The sequence below is a fragment of the Typopeltis vanoorti genome, chromosome 4, assembly GCF_054136105.1.
Source record: "Typopeltis vanoorti isolate ZY-2024b chromosome 4, IOZ_Tvanoo_1.0, whole genome shotgun sequence".
Lineage (NCBI taxonomy): Eukaryota > Metazoa > Arthropoda > Arachnida > Uropygi > Thelyphonidae > Typopeltis > Typopeltis vanoorti.
In genome coordinates this window covers 611,738-636,043 of record NC_143552.1, presented here as the reverse complement: position 1 = coordinate 636,043, position 24,306 = coordinate 611,738, and the positions used below count along the sequence as shown (strand labels likewise).

The following is a 24,306-nucleotide window of genomic DNA, read 5'->3' as shown; positions in this document are numbered from 1 at the left end:
TTTTTCAGCACAAAAAAATAACGATATCGCGCCATCTTCTGTCTGTCGAAAAAGAGTTGCCTCTTGGCTTTAACTGCCTGAAAAACTAATTCAAAATAAATACAACTGCAACCACTATGGGGATTTTTTCTCATTTCGTCTGTTTTACTTGATTAAAAATCTCTCTTCAAGAAGAAGTAAAATATATATGTGAGCCTAACTCGATCGTAGTTGAAAAGGTCTACAAAAGTCTTATTTTTCTTTAAAAAATATTACGCTGAACTTTTCCACATGTAAAGTGAATACCACGTCCAAGTGCATCATAAAAATATAAAAAAGAAAGAAAGAAAACAGAAAAAAGTGAGATGATAAAAGTATTGGAACTCCTTGCTCTTGTATTAAATAAATTAAAATATTTTATTCTTTCCAGATGTACATTATACTTTAACACATTTAATGCTAATTTGTACACTTATAAAATAAATTATGAAATTCATTTTATTTTTTCTTGACAGGAGTTTCTGCTTCTTTAGATGATTAACAACGTCCTGGACCGCGTTTGTGTTGTCCTCTGAGTTGGACACAGCGTGGCCATTGATTCTCTCTGCTACACTGAAGCTTTCTGTCCCCAACTTAGGAAGGTTCAGAAGAACACTTGTGTTGTTTTGGACAGAAACCAAAGTTGATGAAGAAGCGCGAGCGAGGACATTGCTATGTTTGAGAATGCGCACGCTGCTGATTATTTTCTCCACGCATCGTCTGGATAGTGGTTTATTTCTTCCTTCGTGGGCGATTTCCTTAACTAACAACACATATTAAAACCGCATAAAGTTAATCATTAGCATTTGTCATTCCATTTTTCAATTAGGAAAACCAATCAAATGTCTGCTAACCCTTTCAATTGTTAGCATTCATCTGGAATGTTTCAAAAGCAGAAGCAGGCAAAATAGGCGTAAATATAATAGTTTCAAAAGCAGTTTGTCTCAGTTTGAATCGAGAACACGAAACGTTTATTGAAGGTCGTGTTTTAATTAAAAAAGGTTCCAAATCATAAAGGAATTATTTCTGAATAATGGAAAACTAAAATTTAAATTCTGCAGAAGTATGAAGTAAATGTTATAGATATTTGCTTTAGAGAGCTTTTTGCACTAGTATTTTTTGTTAAATATAAGCAAAAGCCTACTTACTTTATACTCCTGAAAATTCAGTTTTGATTACAATCAACTTCCATATGAATACGCAAAAATGTTGGCGTCAACACTAGTAAAAACAGTTACTTGCATCGATACTGTAAAAACGAGCGGTTTTCGCTTGTTGCTTGTTTCTTTTAAGATCGCTTTAAACGCGGCCTAAAGGATTGTTATTGCGAAGGCAAATGAAGGAATTAATGCTTTACTCTGAAATTGGCGTGTAAACGAATCATAATAGCTTTAATAATGAATGGCTACAGGGATAATGGGGCTAGAAGAACGCTGATCACATATTATTTAAATAATACTTTTCCTTAACATATTGAGTATAAAATTAACTAATTAGCAAAAGGAGGTGAAGGGGCAAGTTTATTTGGCCGCTTAACAAAATAAAAAAACACGTAGAACTAGGATGAAAATAAATTACTTTCTAACTAATTTAATTACTTATACTCCGATCTGACGCCAGCTTAAACCTTCATAATCACGTGTTCTTTAAGAAAACACTAAGCAAAAGACCGAGAATGAAGGGAGCTCGAGAAGAAGAAAGACAGTCACGTGTACGTAGGGCGACTTAACACTCTTCTAGGTGAGCATCTGTAATTACTAATGACGGTGGTGGTGGGGCGTAAAACGTTCGGACTTTGTGCGTGTGTCTGGGGATAAAACAAAGAAAGTTGCCAACCCACCAAGCAGCCTGCAGAAGGAATTGTACGAAAAAAAAAAGGGTAACTTATGTGTATCGACAAATGACAGAAGTATCAGAAACCACGGGATTGAGGTTGTGCTTTAGTGAATACATTGTGACCTGAAGACAGCAGCGAAAGCTAGCTGTCATACTCGGATGGAGTAACTGGATGGAGTATAAATGGTGTTTTCCTTCAGGGAGAATGGACAGGAGAGCAGGGCGTGATAAAATTGATACGGGAAATAACATCTGATAACATTATTAACAGTAAAAACATTCGTATTAATAATGTTGCAGATGATCAAGTCCATTTTGGGTAGAAATTCATGAAAACAATAATGATAATAATGTCCCATGTAATCTGAAGTTGTCATATTACCGAATATGCACCGAACGAGCAATCATTATGAGTGACATTAATTATTCAAACATCAACTGGGGGGTACTATAGAAAACTTATAAAAATGCGTGAGAATGATTGATCTGTTGCAAGACAATTCTCTAAATCAGCATGTGAAATACAAAAACTCAATAAGAAACAATGTTCGACTTGATCATAGCGTCAGAAGTGGTATTAGTGAGAATGACTGGTTTGCCACAGTGACATTATTCACACTGACCATGGCAGCAGCTAAGTGTGGATGCTCCAATTAGAATCGATTACATGCTGATCCACAAAGTTGAAATTATTCCAAGCTCAGAAGATAATATGTTCTGTCTCGGTAAGTTACTGAATAAGAGAGATAAGAGAAGTGTATGGGAAGCTTTGAAAAGATGATTAAATTATGCAGAATCCGAATACGCCCTTAGAGTTCAGAGAACACTAAGGTATGAATCAAATAAATGCAACGATACTGAGCCAAGAGATTAATAAGAAGATGTCGAAGGAATATCATGAGAATAACAGTGAAAGGAGTTATGAAACAAAGTGCAGACCAGAAAAGTAGCGAGTGTTGTGCGGAAAGCTAACCCAGAGTTTGTAAAGAAATTGGCTATGCAGGCTAAGGGCAACCGAAAATAATTTTATCGTTATGGTGAAAATAAAAGAAATAATGAATGTGGAAGAATAGATTTTTACTGATTGCGGATTATACACCTGTGTCAGAAGCAGGTGCAGTTGCTCGAGTAATGAGCGTTCAGTTTTCTATATGTAATAAAGCACATAGAGTGCATAGAGTAATATAGAGTTGCATGAGGAAGTTTTGCAGCTGTTGCATAACCTGGATAACAATTTGGCAATAGGGATGGACAGGATAATACCATCGTGTATACTAAATGAATGTTCCGAACTAGTTAGGACTATGACATACATTTTTATGTAATTTGAGTCCCAACTAACGAAAAATCCCACAGGGATGGAAAGAATGTATGTGAATCTCATTGCACAAAGATTGTCCAAAGCCCGAGGTGCAATATCAACGTATCACTATCTCTGGTGTGGTTATGATACTATTAGAGAAGATAGTAAGAATTCGCATACAGAAATGGGTTAACAGAAATACTATCCTTTGCAAGGAACAGCATGGGTTTAATAAAGGGAGATCGTGTTTGAGAAGTTTCTCATATTTTATAATAATTTTTGGCTGAGTCTACAGGGAATGGATAAACTATAATACTGTTGAACTTCGCTACGGCATTTGGATAGGAATCCCCACGAAAGGCTGTTGCGTAAACTAGAATATATGATATAGAAATATGAACCATAGTGACTTAGATAAATGGATGGCTAACAGGCGATTATCAGAAAGTGGTAAAATAATCAAAGTGATTTCAGGTGAGCAGTGATGTATTTTAGTGACCAATCCTTTTATCATTGTTTTTCAATATATGCATTTCTAATATTGGGAAAGACCTGTTCAATTGTTTGCTGATGATGCAAAAGTAGGCCAGGCAATCGGGGATGCTACTGATATACAGCAATTAGAGAATGATTTCAATAGGCTGGAAAGGTGAAAAAATGGTTGTCAACTCAACGTTCGAAAGTGTCAAGGTATACACTTCAGAATTATGCGATGTCCAGAGGTTTGTTATACCTATTGGTGGGATTATTCTTGGACAAATTGATTAGACCAGGAATCTTGAAGTTATGGTGGATAACAATTTGACCTTCAAGAGTCACATAGCAAGAAATGAAAGTGATATAAAAGTACTCCATTATTTTAAATGTGGTTATTACTTGTGATTCTGTAATCAAGCATAATTGCATTATCATTACATAAAAGTCTAGCTTACTCCTTTTTTATATAAGTATTTCCCTGATTGTACTTTTTTTATTGACTATGATATTGGATTTAAAAATAAATAAAAATGAAGTTAATATTGTTTAGAATATCACCGTCTTTCGTATACAGGCTAAGCGAAAAATCAAGTCAGGTTAAAACGAGTGTAACATTAGTTTCGAACAGTGAAGCATGCAAATAAATTATAAACAGGATAAGATTTCTATAACGGTGGATAACAAGAATAACTTAACGATTCCATTAGCTCATCAACAACTCAATTAAATTGCAGAGTTATTGCTGTTTGGTTTGATAGAGAAGACATTAGCTCAATGCAATCGCAGTTTTCTAGTAAAATGCAATGAATGCCTTTAACAAATAATAATAAAAAGAGCTAAGAAAAAATCTTCTAATGGAAATTTGAAGGTTGTTCTCATGGAATCATCAGTCGAAATGTAAACGTTGCAATACTAATTCGTTTTCTATTTAAGTTTCTACAATTTTCTTGTTTCTCGAATATATTTGAGTATTACACAGATAGTTACATCAGCAAAACAGTGTTCTGCGCAATGCTTATTCATAATATGTTATAACATTCAAAATACTATTGCTCTGGTGCTCACTTGTTGATCAGAAAACACTTCAAAATAATTCACAATAAATACTGGTACACAACGCTATTTACAGTGATACTGGCTAATGACAATATATTGCAGACGACATCTTGAGCTAGGGTGAACATCGCATTAACCACTGAGCTCATTACTGGATTCAATTCGTTCATAAAAAATAATCACAGATGATACGATTATTCTTGGATTAATTCATTCTTCGATAATCATTCATTCGACCAAGTATTATTTAAATACCTAAAAAAATGTGCGTACAATATGAATCCGTCATATCTATGAATCTTTTTAAAATGCACTCATACTTATTTAAGTGTAAAAATCACTAAAGAAATGGTATACCCCCCCCTACGGTTCATGAAGTCGAGGACATTTTAGACAACTATCCATGCTTTTTTGCTTCCATATTCAAAGGCAACTTTCTTTTTCGTTTTCCTGCATCTGCAGGTAGGAAGATGAACTGAGAAGCCTTTCCTGTTCATAACCATGGGGAGCACTTTTCTCGCCGGCGCTTCCGTTTTCTGCACTCCTGGAATTATATGTCAGTAACTTGCCATTGGAAAAGCAATGATCCATCTCTAGTACCACTTCTGTTTTGTGAATCACAGAATCGCACTGAAGTTTCGGATCTTCAAAATTGGTAAATTGAGCAGAAACTCTGGGAGATGTGAGCGAGCTGCGAGAGGCTGGCCCTGTTGTTGATCCACTTTCACGTTTGCACTCACTCCTGGGAATATTCGGAGAGGGACTGCTACTACAACATACATCTTTTTTATCTGGAACAGAAGAAAACAAATAGGACAATAACTATAATCCATATATTGATCTTTGAATTATGTAGACACACACATAATAAAATTTTCGCTTAATAATTCTTACTATGCAGTCTAATCATTTTCCATGTTCTCCAGTTTTCAGTGTCTCGAACATTTGTGATGTAAACGAGCTCTGCAATCAGATTACACCATTAGCAACATCTTGTCATCAAAATATTATTATCACTGTATTGCAAAAAAGTCAAAAATAATGTGCAATTAGAGGGAAAGAATGAAGATAAATTGAATGTGTCCAAAGAACGAATTATGAATGCTGATGCAACCACTCGAGGAAATGAATTTGAAATTGTTCTTTATCACTTCTTGTCCAGACCTTTCCCCAAACGCTTTTTAACTTTTTTTTCCTATTCGAAACAACTGCTCAGATGTGGTTTCCCATGACGTTGAAGTCCGAGAATCTGTGCACACATTCTTTGAGTGAAGATATTTTTTTAGTTGACATTATAAAACTTGTATATCGATATAACAAGTGATTCAGAAGCATAGCAACCATCTTGGAAATCAATTCTAAATGTGTACATTTTAATTGTCTAGATTTTATAATATTTTAATTATTCCCTCCAATGTTTATGTCTAAACAGGTTCATTACATTCTTTATGTATCAACGGCTTTTCAATATTTTCTAATTTGCTGATTGCAGGAACTAATCGACTAATTTCAATTTCTACTGAAACATATTTTAAAAGTTTTTCCAACCAAGAAACGTTGCTAACCTATAGTATCGGGGTTTTGTGCATATGCTAAGTCTTATTATTATTATTTTTTAATTTATTAATATTTATTTTCATATAAACCGGAAATTGTATTCAAATCCAAACAGGTAACTTGTATAAGACCCTTCAGGATGACCATAAGCGGAACGGTGGTCTTCCACTGGGCATTAAAAACAGTGGCGCACCCAGAGGGGGACCAAAAGGCCCTGGCCCCCTCCAAAGAAAAAGAAAAAAAAAACACTAGAAAAATTTCCAAAAATCTTTTCCTAATTAAATTTTTTTTATTTTTTTATTTATGATTGTCGTGTCTTCTATTTCTATACTACATATGAATTAGCGATCATTGCAGATGCTCAGTCATAGGTCGTAGGCGATGCATCGTGTGCATTCTGAAATCATCTACTGAACTCGGTCGCCCCCCCCAGCCCCCAAGATTAAATCCTGAGTGCGCTACTGATTGAAACCCATCTCCTCCTCAAAAACAGACACAGACATCCAAGTCCATTGCGTAATCAAAAGCCACAGATCACTGGTTGAAGCGTGAGTAGGTTATCCACACGTCCAACTATGTTCGCAATTTATTCAGCAGTAGTGTAAACTCCCTCCTGCAATTATTGCAGGAGGGAGATGGATAGGAGAGGCAGAAAACCGAGTGGTCTCGAAAATCATGGGGTTGACCTTTGGCCAGCAGTGGACAGAACCAAAAAGGTTGAAGAAGAGAAGAAGTGTCAACTCCTCTTTGGTACATAGTATGCTTTGATACCACTACAAGTTTATATTTTAAATGATTAATTCTTATTAATGGTATTGATGGATGTTAACATCATAATGATACGTACATACGGAAAACGATGTGCATTTTTTGATGCTGCGAAAAACAGTATCGAATCCACTAAAGCCGGTTTGAAACATTGATTCTCTGTCAGCTTAAGATGGTGATTTAGTCAGTCTCTCTCTTTCCCTTTTCATTGAAAAGAGTTTTCCTCCTTTTTAATCACACATGAGAAACTTGTCAGTGTGTTCTTGTTAACCTTGATGGTAATTCTCAACAACTCATTAATATTAAAGGTTGAAGTTTTCTATAATATAATATTTTCATAATATAAACTTCATAATATGAAGTTTTCATAATATAACAGAAATGAACTTTTAAAATATGTTTCAGTAGAAATTGAAATTAGTCGATTAGTTCCTGCAATCAGCAAATTAGAAAATATAGAAAAGCCGTTGATACATAAAGAATGTAATAAACCTGTTTAGACATAAACATTGGAGGGAATAATTAAAATATTATAAAATCTAGACAATTAAAATGTACACATTTAGAATTGATTTCCAAGATGGTTGCTATGCTTCTGAATCACTTGTTATATCGATATACAAGTTTTATAATGTCAACTAAAAAAATATTTTAATTACAATATGGAACTGAAGTAAATCATGTAATCGGTAGTAATAACCTATGGGACATGGCCGTTACCACCATGATTTTAGGAATAAATTGAGTCGTATGTTTTCAGTTATATACGTGAATTTTCTAATTTACCAATAGGTGGTGTCATATTAAACGGATTTCATTTGCATTGTTCAATCTGAAATTTCGCTCCTAATGCTCATTTTAAATACTCAGAGATTACAATGAAAATTAGATTTTAAAATAACTTGGTTGTCGAAGGCGAAGCTAAAATAATTAGCATAACATTAGAGAAAATGAGAAGCTTATTTCATGGAATATCTTATTACTACTATTATTTCATAAATGCAATATATTTTAGTGAAGTCAAATAAGATTCCCGATCATTAGGATGAAAGTTGTGAAAATGTGTTGAATACATTCACGATGCGGCGAAGGCACAACACAGTTATTCTGCAAGTGGACTGACGACCTTCAAATTATTAGACAGTATTGAAACTTTTCAAATGTGTGCTAATATTAATCAATAATGCATGGTATTTATTTTTTAATCAATGCCTAAAATGTCATTGCAATATTCAGAGCGATATTTTATAGCTAAGATTCGATACTTTTAAAATAGTTTTTATTGGGAATAAAACCTTATTTAGATTCGCTAAAACATTACCATATAAATTTCTTTATTCGAAAAATTTCCATTCCTTCTTCATCACAATGGAGAAAGAATTAAAGGAAGGGGACAAAAAAACCATGTTGCTAATTCTTTCTTTCAATGAATAGTATGTACACAAGAAGTCTGTGACGTCATTGAAGACAACGGTTTGATTTTTACGCTTTTCCGTCATGCGATAAGAAACATGTGGTTCACGCATATTTTACGTTTATTATTACGTTTTATGGAAGAGTGAAATGCCCAGACCGAGCAGGAATTTTCTTTGTGTGTGAATATGTTAGAGCTCATGAATATTTATTAGCAATCGTAAATGAAATGATTCTTACCAGAGGCCGAGTGAAGAGAGAGAACCGAGCTCCTTCCTTTACTCATATACGTCAAAGACTGAGTGAGAAACGAATTGTTAGATCGAATAGCTTGATCGGGTTTCGTATTCCACCTCTGGATTACCTTCCGGAGTTCGCTTTGAACCTGAAAGCCAACATTAACGATCGCTTTTTAATAATGGCACAATAAATTCGGATAATTTAAAATTCGCCTTGTTGGTAGAATCAAAAGATAATGATAATTTATGAATTCTAGCTTATATACATCAAGTTCGTTATGCAAACAGGATCGATTATATATTTTCCTAATTTCTTAGTGTATTTCCTTTGACATTATTAATTTCAAGATATGAGGAAAGCGCAAATACACTAAACTAGATTTTTTTTTTTTTTTCAAAAATGCAAACCTTTCCTCCTGATTAATTAACATTTCTTTAGTTTGCAAAAATGGTTTTCACGGATATTTTGATTTCCACAATAAAAAATGAAAATGGTTTCTCCTGCAAATTTATTTTATTTAGAAACAAATTTTATAGTGCAAACATTGCTGGCATCGCCTTGTAAAGTAAACCATTCATAGTGAAAAAGAACCGAAGACTTTTTACAATCCAACATTTTTAACTTACATTATTTGTGGTTCTGTAAGCATATTAGGAAGGGATTCCTTAGGAAGTGCGCGTGTGTGCCTGCCTTTTTTTCCCCTTTTCAGTTAGCCAAGGATACTACGAACCGTGGAGTAGTCATATTTGGTGTTTTCTGTGACTGAGCATTTATCGTTCTTCCAGATGTGTTTCTCAAGACTTCCGTTAAAATTACGAATGCTTTCTTATAACCACCATACCAAAATGCTCTATTGCACGCTTTTTTTTATTCTCTCTTGTAAACAGATTTTCGATTTTAAATCAGCGTAGAATTAAAAGGTATTCAAACTCTCTAGATTGGTAATGCAGGATCATCTTCATGACCAGCTTATAGTCTTAAGTTTATTAAGAGCAGTCCTAATTTTACCTGATTTGAAATCGAAAATCTCTTTAGGAGTTTTTTGTGTCGCAGTCATTGAAAATGAGAATAGCACATGTTTGGGATTGAAGTATTGGAAAACACATCTAGAAGAACGATAAATGCCCTTTCAGAGATAATACACGGTACACCTGCTTCGTAGTATTCGGTAAGAATTCTGTTTAACTTTGAGGAAAGGGGGGCCTCGGTAAAAGGCAGGAACCCACGGTGTACATGTTTTGTCAAGGAAAGGAATTTTCTTCGAAGAACTTAATTTTTCAGGTTAGAAACAGATGAATTCCATCGTAGTATACTCAGAAAACCACACATCAAACCCACGCTGGTTTCGAAATAGGATCTATAAAGACTATGTAATATAATTTAATTGCTGTAACTTGGTTTTATAAAGCATTCGTAAACAATTTTTTACACGTTATTAAACAAGTCACTTTCACTTACCTCGCCATTGAAGAAACAATAAAGAAGAGCCACGAAACACCCCTAAAAGAAAAAAAATATATAGTGAAACATAGTAATCGACTTGAGATTTTTTTCTATATAGTAAACTATTGCTGATTATAAATTTAAAGTTTTGTTAAATTCATGGTCTATTTTGTTAAAACTTTATTTTTCAGCTATCCGATGAAGGTCAACTAGCTCAAATGCAAATTATGACTAACTGAGAGAGCAGGTTATTAGGTTGGGAGCATGTTGAGTGTGGTTTTTGCTTGTTTTTTGACCGAAAACTCTCTACCACTTTTGTACACGACTTCAAATAATTGTTGGGAAAGTAATTCTACAGGGTACTAGTTTAATTCTGCTTCTAGTCAATGATGATGGGGGAGGGGGATTGAATGATAAATTCTGCTTATTATGATCATAAGTACTTCGTTCATAATTAAGACCAATCCTAAGGATCACATTTTGGTAATAGGAGATTTCAACGCAATCAATCATATAAACCAAACATAGGATTTATCGGAGAACTTAACTGTAATAGAAATGATAATAGATTAAGAGATTTTACTATAAACAATAACATTAAAATAATGAACACCTCTTCAAACATAAAGACATCCATCCACAAATACATCTGGGAAGCAAGAGACACAAGAAGCATTATTGATTACAAAATCAGTAATATCAAAATGTCAGATGTGATAATAGATACAAGAGTATACAGAGGATCTGAAATAGAACCAGATCATTACCTTTTAATCGGAAAAATAAAATGGGAACCAAGATGGAAAAAAACAAAAAAAGCACAAGGAAAATAGAAATTTTGAATCCTTCAGTTAGACTTTTGGACGACAGTAGTATTAAAGACTTGTACCAAAAAAGAATAAAAAACTGGATGACAAGTATAAAACAAAATCAGAACATAGAAGAAGAAGAATAATCAAACCTAAAACCATAATGACAAAAGCTGCAAAAGAAAGTTTAGGAACAAAGAAAAAGTGGAAAAGAAATTTTGCAATAGCAAAATTAGCAACAAAATAGCAAAAGCAGCATGTAGGAGAATAAACAGAAAGAGATGGAACAATTTTGTAACAAAATTAGAGAGAAAGACTGTACCCTCAAAAGACTTAATGCATATAAAATCCTCAAAGATTTAAGCAACGAAACTAGAGAAAAAGCAGATATTAATACCACTAAAATAGAAACATGGCAAAATTACTACCAAGATCTGTAAACATATCGTACAACTTAGAAAACATCACTCTAGAAGAATTTACAGAAGCATGAACCCAAAGTAAAACAGGAAAGGATCCAGAAAAAGGCAATATAAACTTGGAACTTATCAAATATGCAGGACTTGATTTTTTACTTAACTTAACATATAATATGATCTGGAAAGAAGGAAAATGCCCACAAGATTGGACCAAAGCAATAGTTATTCCCATCTACAAAAAAGGACACAAATCAGATTGTAACAATTATCGTGGAATCAGCTTACTTAGTACCTGTTATAAAGTATATGCAAAAATCTTAGCATATAAACTTAAACGTATAGTTGACCCAAAATTAATAGAAGAGCAAAATGGATTCAGAAAAGGCAGGTCATAGACTCTGCATTTACGTTAAAATTATTAATTGAAAAACACAGAGAAATGAACATTCAAAACACACATAGCTTTTATAGATTACACCAAAGCATTTGATAAAATTATCAGAGAAAAACTTTGGGAAATCCTAGAATAATATGAAATATTAAACCAACTCTTTAGAACCTTATATAACATAGATCAAGATAATAAAATATCTGTAAAGTACAATAATTCAACATCAAGCTGGAAACCAATAAATCGAAGAGTACGTCAGGGTTTCCATCTCTCACCAGTTTTATTTAGTATATGCATAGATAAAATTATAAAAGAATGGAAGATAACTAATGAAGGAGGATTCAAGATAAACCGTAACATCAGATTAGATACTCTTATTTTTGCTGATGACCAAAGAATCCTTGGAAACAACGAACAACAAAAATCATTATTCAGTCTAAATAATCCGATAAAAACATATGGTATGGAAATATCAACAGACAAAACAAAAGTCATGGCCATCAAAGGTGCTAAAATCCAATATGAAGCAAAAGAGTAATAAACAACAAAATAATAGGGCAAGTATTCAAATATTCAGGATGCACAATCTCATATGAAAATTAAGCTGATATAGAACCAAAGATATCAAACTTTTTAAATCTAACAGGCATTATGAATAAAATTTTTAAACCCAATTATGTACAAAAACACACACGAATAAGAATCTACAATACAGTAGATAAACCCACCTTACTTTATGGCAGTGAGATATGGACAATAAAAAAAGCAGATGAAAGAAGAATCGAATCATCGGAAATGAAATTACTGCTTACTGCGCAAACTGGAGTCACAATAATGGACAAAATGAAAAGCAGCGAAATCAGAAAAAAAAATTGGAATTACAACCACCCTAAATAAAGCATTTATTTGCTATTGAGGAAAAATGGAAAGAACACATGCTGAGAATGAATAGAAACAGAATACCTAAACAAATTCTAAATTACCACCCAAAAGGTACTCGATGCAGAGGAAGACCCTTAAAAAGATGGAATTGGGTCCGGAACAGGCCACTTGGCCTATAAGCCTGGAAAGGAAAAAGAAAAAGTACTTCGTTACTTCGAAAACTCGTTGGCTATGGAAGACCAGATTTTTCATAACACAAGATGAACGATTTTTTTGTCTTATGAGAAAAAAGCATCATACATAGTGAGATTCGGTTTTGTAGTAATAAAAATTAGACTACAAAATTAAATGAGGTCAATTCTTGTTTGGTATTTGCATTTTTACAAGCCACAGAATCAGTTATAGACTTCTCTATAACTGAAGGAAAAAAGTCTCTGATGAGGATGACATTCTGAGGACCACTCAGATAGTAGATGCATTTCATGGATCTGTGCGAGTCCACGACGGTGGAGGTGTGAAGTAGCATGAGCAGGTTAAGTTTTTCGTCCTGTACTCCAGTTTACGACTACTTTCAATCCACTCTTAGTAAGTAACAGGATATTTGAGGTTAATATCTGGAGAATATAATTTACATTAAGAAAACAATTATGAATTCAGTAATATTTGATATAAGACTTTTTATATATTTCTTAAGTGTACTAAATTTTTTGTAATGTGTGTGTTACAAAAATATTCGCCGCAGCGGAATTCGGCCTAGTTGCCAAACGATGAAATATCTGGGATGTCATTTAGGAAGTTCTATAATGGTTCAGTTGTCCAACAATCATACACTTTCGTATTCCACTAAATAGCGATAAAATAGAAATCATGCAATGGCTTGAGTTCATTAAGTATCAGTGGAGAGGGACGGGTGGGCGGTCCTCTAGTAATACCGTTAATCTTTACAAGACGGATATATTAATGCAATTAAAATAATGGTCATATTGTCATTATTAACAACACTTCTAGTTTGCATGGCGATAGTGATTTTACTGGGATTTCAACTTGTCAACTAATAATGATCAACTCACTCGACCAATTAAACACCTGCAACCATTCTTATAACAGAAGTACAATACAGAATATTAGTCTCACCTGAGAGGAGGAGAACAGCTGATCAATGTACAACCAAACAACTTCCACCATAGCATTAACTCCCGAAGCCAGGGACATCGCTAAAAGGACGGCATAGTGAACTCCAAACAAAGGAACCAGGATCAGAGTGGACTTGAACCACTTCCTGAAATGCAGTGGAAAGTTTGGCTATCAAACAACCTTCAAAACAAAGTAATAATTAGTAGTTAAAGTGTCCAAATTAACACATCAATGAGCAAGGGATCTTAATTTAATATTTAAAAAGTGTGCTCTTTTTCATATTTGGATAATAATCTAAAATATGTTAATAGATTAACCGAAATAGATGAAATCATAGCGATTTCTCCTTCTCACCTGTATCGATACCGCCTTGTCTGTAAAGTATTCGATGCAAACATCTTCAGGAACAACACTCGAGTGATGTTGACGAAGAAGATGAAGTTTACCTAAGCAAATTAAAAAAATAATTAGGAGACTTGTTACAAGATACTTCTGTGAGCTAAAGTCATTTCGCCTTTTTAATACCTGATGCGTATTATTATAATAGGAGTCACAACTTTTATAACAACACACCGTGCTGTTCTTGTAATTTGATACAAAAAAATAGACAAGGCGGATACGCCCTCGACAAAAATAAAATGAAATTGATAAATAACATTTCAAAAAATTATCTGCATTGGACATAGTTTATATAAACACCTTCAAAACAATTTTTTTATTTTTTATTTTTTACATATTAATGAACTGACTGATTATATAAATTTAAAACTCAAGAAATTCTGCAGTTGGAATATAATTTTGCTAAATGACAGCTCGAAATTCAGGTCGCACTTTTTTCACTTTTAAGCTTAATTTTTAAAGATGTACGTTATATGCTCTGCTTTCCACGAAAAGATTGGGGGGGGGATTATACTGGAAAATGCGCAAGCTCTTTGCTTATAAATGAATAACTAAATCTTGAACTCTCAAATATTTATCCGTAAACACGATTCACGGAGAAAAAAAAAAAAAAAAAGGTTTTTCCCTACTTTTTCGGTTAACTCAATAAAACTGATTTCGTAATTTTTCACTTACCAAAATGGACGCTGTGATTGGCCCACGGATGATCCAAAAATATCCTTGGTTCACATTGGTCGTCCAACATCTGTGGGAAAGTAAGAAATCGGTGTTGCGTTACACTCCTTGTTTTAAGAATATCAAAAAATAAATTTATGAAAATAAGAATGCGGAATATCTTTTTTATGGGGATTTTTATAGCAAATCGGTCTGCGACTTTGTGAGACTGCTTTACTGTGATGAGGTAGTGTCGAACCCACAGAAGAGAGAGAGAGAGAGAGAGAGAGAGAGAGAGAGAGAGAGAGAGAGAGAATGTCCACTTTTTTTGACAAATTTCAAGAAGCCGCTGCCTTTTATATTAGTTTTATTCTACACTGCTTCTGTGTATCCTAAGCACGACTGTACATTCAGGTGGGAGTTGCTTGGAAATAAAGGAAAAGTTCATTTACTTCCGTTATTAATACAATTTTGCTAAATTGCAATTTAAGAAACGATATCAAAAATTATATAATATCTAGACTTTGATTTTTATTGCATTTAAGATTCTGGAAAGTGTCCTGAGAACTACCTCACAATCTTTAATAATTCGCGGTGGGAAAAAAAAAATCGCCTTGTCGGTTAAGTTGTGAACGATCATAGCTTTTCCGATATATATATATACACACACACACACACACACACACACACACACGCTTTTCTTTGGAAATGAAAATTGCAATTTTAGATCGCTTAGCAAAAGGAGAGAGATCTACGGCGATTGGTAAACATTTTAATTTAGAAGAATCTACTATAAAAGCAATTAAAAAGAATGAAGTTGCAATAAGAAAATCTGTCATTTCTGGCACAAAACTAAGTGCCAAATTATCACCGTATACTCAAGAGATGCTTTATTAGAAAGACACGGAAATAAGCTCCCGTAATTTGGATTGAAGAATTAACTCAAAGGGGAATTCCTATAAGCGGTTATTTAATTAAACAAAAAACTCTTCTGTTTTATGAACAGATGAAGCAATTGGAGCCACCTACTTCCGCTTCCCAGGCTGATAAAGAATTTTCGGCTAGCAAAGGATGGTTAGCCGAGTTTTTAAAAAGGAATGCACTTCATAACATGAAGATTACAGGCGAGGTTGCAGCAGCAGATGAAGAAGCAGCCAAAACTTTTCAAGAGAAGTTAGCCAAAGTTATTGAAGATGGTGGATATTTTCCCGATGAAGTGTTTAACGCTGATGAAAAAGGATTGTTTTGGAAGAAAATGCCTAGTCGAACTTACATCGCAAAGTCTGAGAAAAAAGCAAGTGGGTTTAAAGCAAGCAAAGATCTATTAACGTTGTTACTTTGTAGCAATGCATCAGAAGATTTAATGTTGAAACCCCCTCCAAGTAAATCGATTTCTAAGACCACGTGCTCTAAAAGGCAAAGATCTAAAACAGCTGCCGGTACATTGGATGGCTAATACAAAGGCCTTGGTAACAACTGCTGTATTTACTGAATAGTTCAATAATTGCTTTGTACCAGAAGTGGAAACATACATGAAGCAAAAAGCTCTCGAATTTAAAGTTTTATTAATTGTCGACAATGCATCAAGTCATCCGCATTTAGAACATCCAAATGTGCAGGTAGTGTTTTTTCCACCTAATACAACAAGCATTATTCAGCAATTAAAAGTAGCAATTATGCCTTGATCTAAAATAATATTACGTTAAGAACACTTTTCAATTTATATTCGATAAACTAGAAAATGAATCATTAACAGTAACTGACGTTTGGAAAAAAAAAATCTATTTTGGACTGCATAAATCATGTTGCATCTGCTATCGCTGAAATAAAATCACAAACTTTAAATGCTTGCTGGAAAGCAGCTTGGCCTGTATGCATTGCAAACAGTGCAACCATCTACGTTATCAGCTGAAATCATTGCATTGGCACATGAAATTGGAGAAGGTTTTGATGCATTTAGCCAGAGCGATGTAGACGAATTGCTTGTGGATAATGCCTTAAGTGAGGATGATATTATTGGATATCGATTAACTTTAGATATCGTCGAAAATTCAGAAAACGATAGTGAAGCAGAAGAAAAACCTGTCCCCCTCATTGCAAGTATAATTCGAGAAGGTCTTGAACTGTGCAATAAATTGGAAAATCATTTTCTTGTTAATGACACAAATTCTGAACAGGCCTTTAAATTCCAAAGTGAGCTGAAGAACTGCATGTCTGGATATCGCGAGCTGTATAAAAATTAGTGAAATCATCATCGCAAAGTTTAATCACTGATGACATTATGAGAAGAAAAAAAATCAGCATAGAACGAGGGTGAAGCTAATTCTGTTTGTGAAGAACTATTGCCTTTAACATACAGATCTGCGCTGACTATCTCTTCTGGTGATGAAAGTGATTTTGAACCAGTTCGCAAACGTTGTCGAATATTGTCTAATTGCGACGATGATTCTGATGACAAAATGTAAAAAAAAAAAAAAAAAAAAGAATTGTTACTTTTCAATAAAATTAAATGAATAAATCTTTAAAACAAACTTAGGCATTCTTGTTTTCCTGAATTTTCATACTTTTTTTATGCGATTTTAGGTTTATTTTAATTGTAGGTTTATATCTATTTTAATTTTTAGGTTTATAAAAATTATAGTACCCCTTGTTCAACGCCGTTTCGATATAAGATGGCCTACAAAGCAGTACCCCTTTATCTTGTAATATATTTTTCAACGTGCGACTTAAAAATCAAATTTTCATCTTCGTTAAATTTGCGTCTGCCCGTATCGCGCATGTAGTCATAAATTAACGAATCTATATTAGGGGAAATACCCTTTGGCACATATGTACGCCGATTTTTTACCGCATAAAGTGTTTATTGTTGAAAGTTGCCATCGTTTTCTGCCAGGAAAGCATTAAAAATCATAAGTATTAATCTTATGCTGAACACTTTCTTTTTTGATGAGTTACATACATAATTAATATGTAATGCATTTTTTATGTAGAAAATTTATTTTTATTGTGATGGCCACTTAAGGGCTTTTGAGATATGGTTGAAAGCGAAATTAGTGAATTAACAGGTGACGTCGAACCACATGGCGGGGAAAGTTCTACCGAAGATTCTGATTGCAATGAATCCGTTAAAGAATTCAGTTTAAAGAAATTAGAAGGATTGAACTTGGCATATATGCAAAATATATGCATGTTACGGTTAAAGTGATAAATCCGGTAATTATTAATAATTACCGGTTAAAGTGAATAATTCCTAGATGAGTCTGGTAAATGTAATAAAAACATGTTTATAGGTTTTGTATATAAGTTTTCATTTTAATGCTATTTTATTTTAAATCTAAATGAGATATCCAAAGATTATGGTATGATAATATCAACGGAAAAAATCAAAAACTATGGCCTTTAAAGGACAAGATCCAGCAAGAACTAAAATAATAATAGATAACAAGATCTTAGAACAGGTGAATTCATTTAACTACCTAGGATGTATGATCACTTATGAAAATGAAAAAGATATAAACATAAAAATTGCAAAATATTTAAAAATAACAGGAGTAATTAACTCTATATTTAAACCAAACCTAGTTCAAAAACGAACCAGGCTAAAAGTATACAATACATTAGCCCTACCGGTCTTAATGTATGGAAGCGAAATCTGGACAATAAAACAAAAAGACAAACAAAGATTAACAACAGCAGAAATGAAGTTTATGAGAAAAACTGCAAAGTATACCCTATTTGATCACAAAAGAAACGAAGATATTATGAAAGAATTAAACCAAGAACCAGTAATTGAAAAAATTAAAAAATATAAACATAGATAGATGGAACACGTTCAAAGAATGAAAACAGAAAGATTACCAAAACAAGCCTTAAAGTACAAGGAAAAAGAAAACCAGGACGTCCTCTTAAACGATTCAACGATGACTTCTAAGGCCGGAACAGGCCATACTAGGCCTGAATCCTTGATACGTATGATGATGATGATGTATATAAGTTTTCATTCTCAATAGAAATTATAACAGCTTAGGTTAGGTTAGTTTATAATAAAAAAAGTAAAGAAAGTACTTGTTTTGCACTCAGTGAAATCAGAAATCATTATTTCTGATTTCATCCGACAAACATTCTAAGCTGAATATTCATGTCGAACCAGAGTGTAGTCGTAGTTTGTTGTGGGTAGATTAATGGGGATAAAAGATAAGCGTTGTTGTGGGCCGAGCTTAATGATTGCGGGCAGATAAATGGGGATAACAAATAAAAGTTGTTGTGGGCAGATGAATGGGAATAATTGATAAACGTCGTTGCTGTACCTCTTTCCTCATCAATGGAGAAAAACACTGATCAGTTCCTCTCTGATTTATCTTTCATCCCCATTAATCTGCCCACCACAAACTACGACTACACTCTGTTTCGACATGCAACATCCAGGTTAGTCTATAATGATTTCTGATTTCATTGAATGCAAAAGAAGTACTTTCCTTACTTTTTTAATTATAAACTAACCTAACCTAAGCTGTTATCATCTCTATTGAGAATGAAAACCTATATATAAAACCTATAAACATGTTTATATTACATTTACCAGACTCCTCTAGGAATTATTCACTTTAATCGGTAATTATTAATAATAATAAGATTTATCACTTTAACCGTAACATATATGTCGAACTGGTTGGCCGAGTGGTTAGCGTATCCACTCTCCAGCCAAGAGGCTGCAGGATCCAATCATGCATAGGCATGGATGTTTGTGATTGTCTTCCACCTTCATACATTCATTCACCCAAGTATAGATGCACTCTCCCAATATGGACGGGATCACCATGGGAGTAGTAGGCCTCAAAACCTCAAAATAGGAGAGGCCTTCACCCTGCAGTGGGTAGAAAAATAGACTGTTCATCACATATTAAAAAAAGATTCCCCTGGTTTGCCAGCATAGCAATTGCAAGATGAATCTAAGCAAAACGCAAAGATAAATTTAAATAATGAGTTTGTTTTCGACTATTTCTTAAATAATTAAAAACTAGCTCCCGTTTGTATAATTTAAGACTTACATAGTGACAACTGTTGCCTTCCTTAGACATTTTTTTTATACTTTTTACTATGAAGAGGTCGTGGATATTTTGGAACTTGTTCCCTTTGGAAAACTGTTTTAGATGAAAAATGTATCTTCACTTATTTATTTTGTCCATTCTTCCATCGAATTTCTTTAAAATATTTCCACTCAGTAGATGTGAATATATATGCTGAGTGGAAATATTTTAAAGAAATTTGATATTGGGAATATCTGGAGATGGGTAGAAGAATTCAAGACTTTTTTTTTTTTAATTTGTCCAAATCAGTGATGAAAAAAAACCTCATTAGCAGTAAGTAAAGCGATATCTTGTTCACTTGAAAATGTTCAGGGCTATTTCTCTGTAACAAACCATTAAATGCTATTCCACTTAACTAATTTAAAACAAAATGTGTTTTAGATGTATTGTTTACAATGTGAGAAATAAATTGAGTAAAATAATTATTTTACTCATTTGATCTCACATATAATCTGTCACAATACATTTAATATAAAGCAATTTCTCTTCTGCTTAAATGAATTAAAGATTGTGGTGTTTCGTGCATTAAACAGGGAAAAAAAGTGGTCAAACAGGCAAAAAGTAAAGTACAGACTTACAGGGTATCTTCCAACGTTGCTCTTACAGCAATCCATGGGACAATAAAAATTGTGGGGACTCCTGAAAAATAGAAATTAGAATGAGGTGGAAGCGTAATAATAACAAATGTTAAGAATAAAAATAATTCACTTATTAAGATCTCATGAATAATTCGTCTTTGAAACAGAAGGCGAATTAGCAGTTACTTACCCCACCCCAGTACAACGTACCGCAGTATTCTGCTGGTGTCCGTGAACATGGACAGGAAGACCAGATTGTGCAAGTACAGACCCTCCATTAAGATCCAGCAGTAATTGGCCAATAAGAAATAATGCCAGAAGCTTGTAAACACTTTGCACTCCACGTTCTAAAAAGAAACACCTAAGACATAAAACGCCGTTTCTAAGTGGTAGTTTTACAAGAAATATTGCAGCTATTAACAACTTTGGTCTGAAGTAAAAAATAATACGCGGAATTTATAAGTACCAAGCGTAGCCTCTGTGGCTCAATCGTTATAGTCCTGGATTCGATTCCCGTCTCGTACGGAAGTAGGTGGCTTTTTCACCCAGAAACTCGAGTTTTTCGTCCCTCAGAACAGACAAACCTTCCCTTGAACACACACACAGATCAACTGTCATAAAATACATACTTAATCCCTCACTCAACCAGTCCTAAGGGACAGTCGAGGAAATGCGGGGAACCCCATACGAATAAATAAATAAAAGTACGAAGCATTTTAACCAAGTGATTTAGTATGCTTATTTCACTCAGATAGCAGGTATATATTTATTAAGATCTCATGAATAATTTGAAACAGAAGGCGAATTAGCAGTTACTTATCCCAACCAAGTATCGCAGTATTCCGCTGGTATTCGTGAACATGGACAGGAAGACCAGATTGTGTCAAACAATTTATCAAAAGGTTACAATAGCGCATGTCTCTGTGAGTGAGTGAGTGAGAGAGAGTTTGTGTTTAAACTAGTAACATATTAAAAAAAAAATTTTGAAATATTATATTTCATGAAATAAATCAGATTATTTCATTGTTCGGAAGGTGATCGCAGTGGGATTCGAACCCACCTATAAACAGTTGGTTGAAGGGTGCCAGCGCTCTTCATTTACGTGTATGAGCTTGTCCACTTCGCAAACTCCTACGCTAGGAACGTAGAGATGTCATTTATGGAAGTCCTGTAGTACGTTGCTAATGTGGATGGACTAAGGAGTAGATAATCCAGATACATCCATTTATAGAGGACTTACATTAAACGATTTTAAGTCTCTACAAAGCAGGGTGTTCCACACAGGGAGACGACTTCCATCTTTCATTTAAAGATGTGTTTACATGAAGAACTAGAAGGCATTTTCTTGGGAGGAAAAGAAATGAAATATCGCAAACTATTCTCTGTTGAAGAGTGAAAGAAATGAAGAATCTTAAACTAAGCTGTATTTAAGAATGTTATTTTGAAAGATAATATCATACACGAGTGATAGTCGTTAATTGCTATAGAGTTGATTTATGTTGAATCAGAATCCAATCACTCACTTTTATATACAGCATTATACATGTGTATGGCACAACTAATTTATATAAGTATATTTAATAGCAAATATCAACAGATATAAGTATTTATCAATTTGAAATCATAGACTGCACTCAACCAAAATGCTACTTATAATTCACAAAGATCAATCTAAAATGAAAAACGTATTTTAGTAATTCTTTAATAAATAAAAATAAGGCCAAAAATCTTAAGAAAAATTACGAAATTTTTCTTCACATTTCAGATTATCAGATTTCAGGTATCTGGAAAAATTCCTCCGTGAAAAACCGAGGTTTTCACCGATATTTTAACTGCTGCGATATGAAAAGGAGAAACACCAAAACGGGTTGCACTTAGACAACTAGATTACACGAAGTCAAACTTCGTGGGCTCTAACTCATTCAGTTATCACACATGAATTACAGTTTCAGGACTTGTTCGCCTGCAGTTATGAATATCAGAAATTTTTTTCTTTCTCTGTCTCTTTCCAATTTCGGAGAAGAAATATTTTGAATTGATCCTCTATAAAATGTTCTGTCTTCTATGAAAAACAAACTTTCCATCATTCTTTCTCAGTTCGTGCATTTATAGGCAGTGACAACGGCGCTACAAGTTTAATAACATCCGAACGTACTTTATTACCCTTTAGTTACTTACTATTACAATTGCAGAAAGTGCAGTCACTGGCATTCCGTCGGTTGTCCTTACTTCCGTTTTGATTCCGACTCCGCCCACGAACAGAGCATCCTTCAAGAGAAACATCGTCGCCCTCATGATGAAGGACAGGAAAAGCTGCAAGTGCAGGTTATTTCTTGGACATCGCAGTTTCCTGCAGAACGATAAAATGCCATTTGTTTATGCATTAAAAGTAAGAATCACATTTAAACAGCAAGTATCAACATACCATTATAAAAAAACTCAATAAACAAATATGAATCTTCTGTTAAATTATATGACATATTTAAATATTCGGATAGAGAACAACTCTCATTTCCTTTTGACATTTTGAAATACGTTACTCAGAGTGTAAAATTTGTACAGGCAAATATTAACTTTGAATGCAATTTAAAACGGATATTTTGATGTTTTTATTAATCTTTAAAAGCTAGTGTAAGAAAGGACTCATTCTTACTGTAAACCTTAGGCAATTTTTAAGTTATTTTATTTCTTTGTAAAAGCAGGAGTAACTCACTTGAAGAAGGCTAAGATGAAAAAGGCGATTAACAGCGTGACTAATGAAGTGGTGTATCCAAACCTCGAAATTAACTTGATGTTTGGCAGATGAGGCTGAAAAAAAAATTAAGTCCTGCTTCGGAAAAAAATCAAAACATTCGTGCATAAACCGTGCGCATAGACACACATACACACAGACAGAGCAAAGTAATCACATACGAGGTTTTTATTACACATCGTTCTGCATAAATGAAATGCGCAACACATTGTTTTATGAAGGAATATAATACGAGTATTTTCAAAATATTCTTTCATAAAGCAAATAATCTGAGCATCAAAATGCATCTTCCAATAAGTAATGAGATAACCTAAACTAATAGGTTTAGAGAATGGTCATTATTTTAGACAGTTTAGATTAAATGGACATTCTCTGAACACTTTATGAGGCTCTTTAACATATAACTTTCTACATGGTAAGAAATCATGATTACTGTCTGATCCTGGTTTAAAGTACTTATAAAGAGGTTAGCATTATATCGAAATATGTAAGAATGCGTAAACGCAATGTTCGGTATTGAATTCATAATACATAAATGACGTCGACAATTTCTTTTCTGATAGTCTTACTACGAGGGTCATTTCACAAATTCTGCTAAATGTTCTCCCTATTGTTAAATCAAACAAAGTGCATTCTCAGACGTTTAATCTAATATCTATTCTATCTTAGTATTTCTTCTCAACGTCTTAATAAAGGTTTTGTATTTCGGTCAACATTTTTTTTTTCGATATGTTTGCAAAACTTGTCAGTACTAGTGGAGTAAGTTTTCCATGAAGGGATTGTTTTAACTTAGAAAATAGATCGAAGTCTGAAGTGTAGGGGAGTCAGTGAGAAGCAGTTGCCGGCCATACTGCACCCGAAACACGTGACCTATCTGCCATGCAAAATTGCTCGTTATCCAGCCTGGGTCACGTTCTTCCTCGATTGTCCTCGTCCTCACAGTTTGACTCACTCATGCTCACAACTGACATCAAAGTATAAATCATTATCCCATACTTTTTGAAGATTTTGAAGAAATCTTAAGTGATCGTGGTATAAATGTAAAGAAAATTCTGAATGCCGTACATGCAAACCTAATTAAAAAAAAAGC

General features: G+C 33.7%; 1 protein-coding gene across 1 annotated transcript in view; it reads right to left on the bottom strand.

The window, feature by feature from the left end:
- Positions 1 to 456: 456 nt before the first annotated feature.
- Positions 457 to 24,306, bottom strand: part of LOC150107068 (secretin receptor-like) — a 125,419-nt gene continuing 101,569 nt past the window's right edge. Inside the window, exons 6-15 of the mRNA XM_090390986.1 lie at positions 23,178 to 23,272; positions 22,643 to 22,814; positions 20,655 to 20,811; positions 20,465 to 20,525; positions 14,821 to 14,890; positions 14,101 to 14,192; positions 13,747 to 13,891; positions 10,127 to 10,168; positions 8,669 to 8,813; positions 457 to 5,481 (exon numbers count right to left, since the gene is read on the bottom strand). Coding sequence (XP_090247112.1) covers positions 5,114 to 5,481; positions 8,669 to 8,813; positions 10,127 to 10,168; positions 13,747 to 13,891; positions 14,101 to 14,192; positions 14,821 to 14,890; positions 20,465 to 20,525; positions 20,655 to 20,811; positions 22,643 to 22,814; positions 23,178 to 23,272 — 1,347 coding nt within the window. The 3' untranslated portion in view covers positions 457 to 5,113. The remainder of the gene's footprint in view (positions 5,482 to 8,668; positions 8,814 to 10,126; positions 10,169 to 13,746; positions 13,892 to 14,100; positions 14,193 to 14,820; positions 14,891 to 20,464; positions 20,526 to 20,654; positions 20,812 to 22,642; positions 22,815 to 23,177; positions 23,273 to 24,306) is intronic.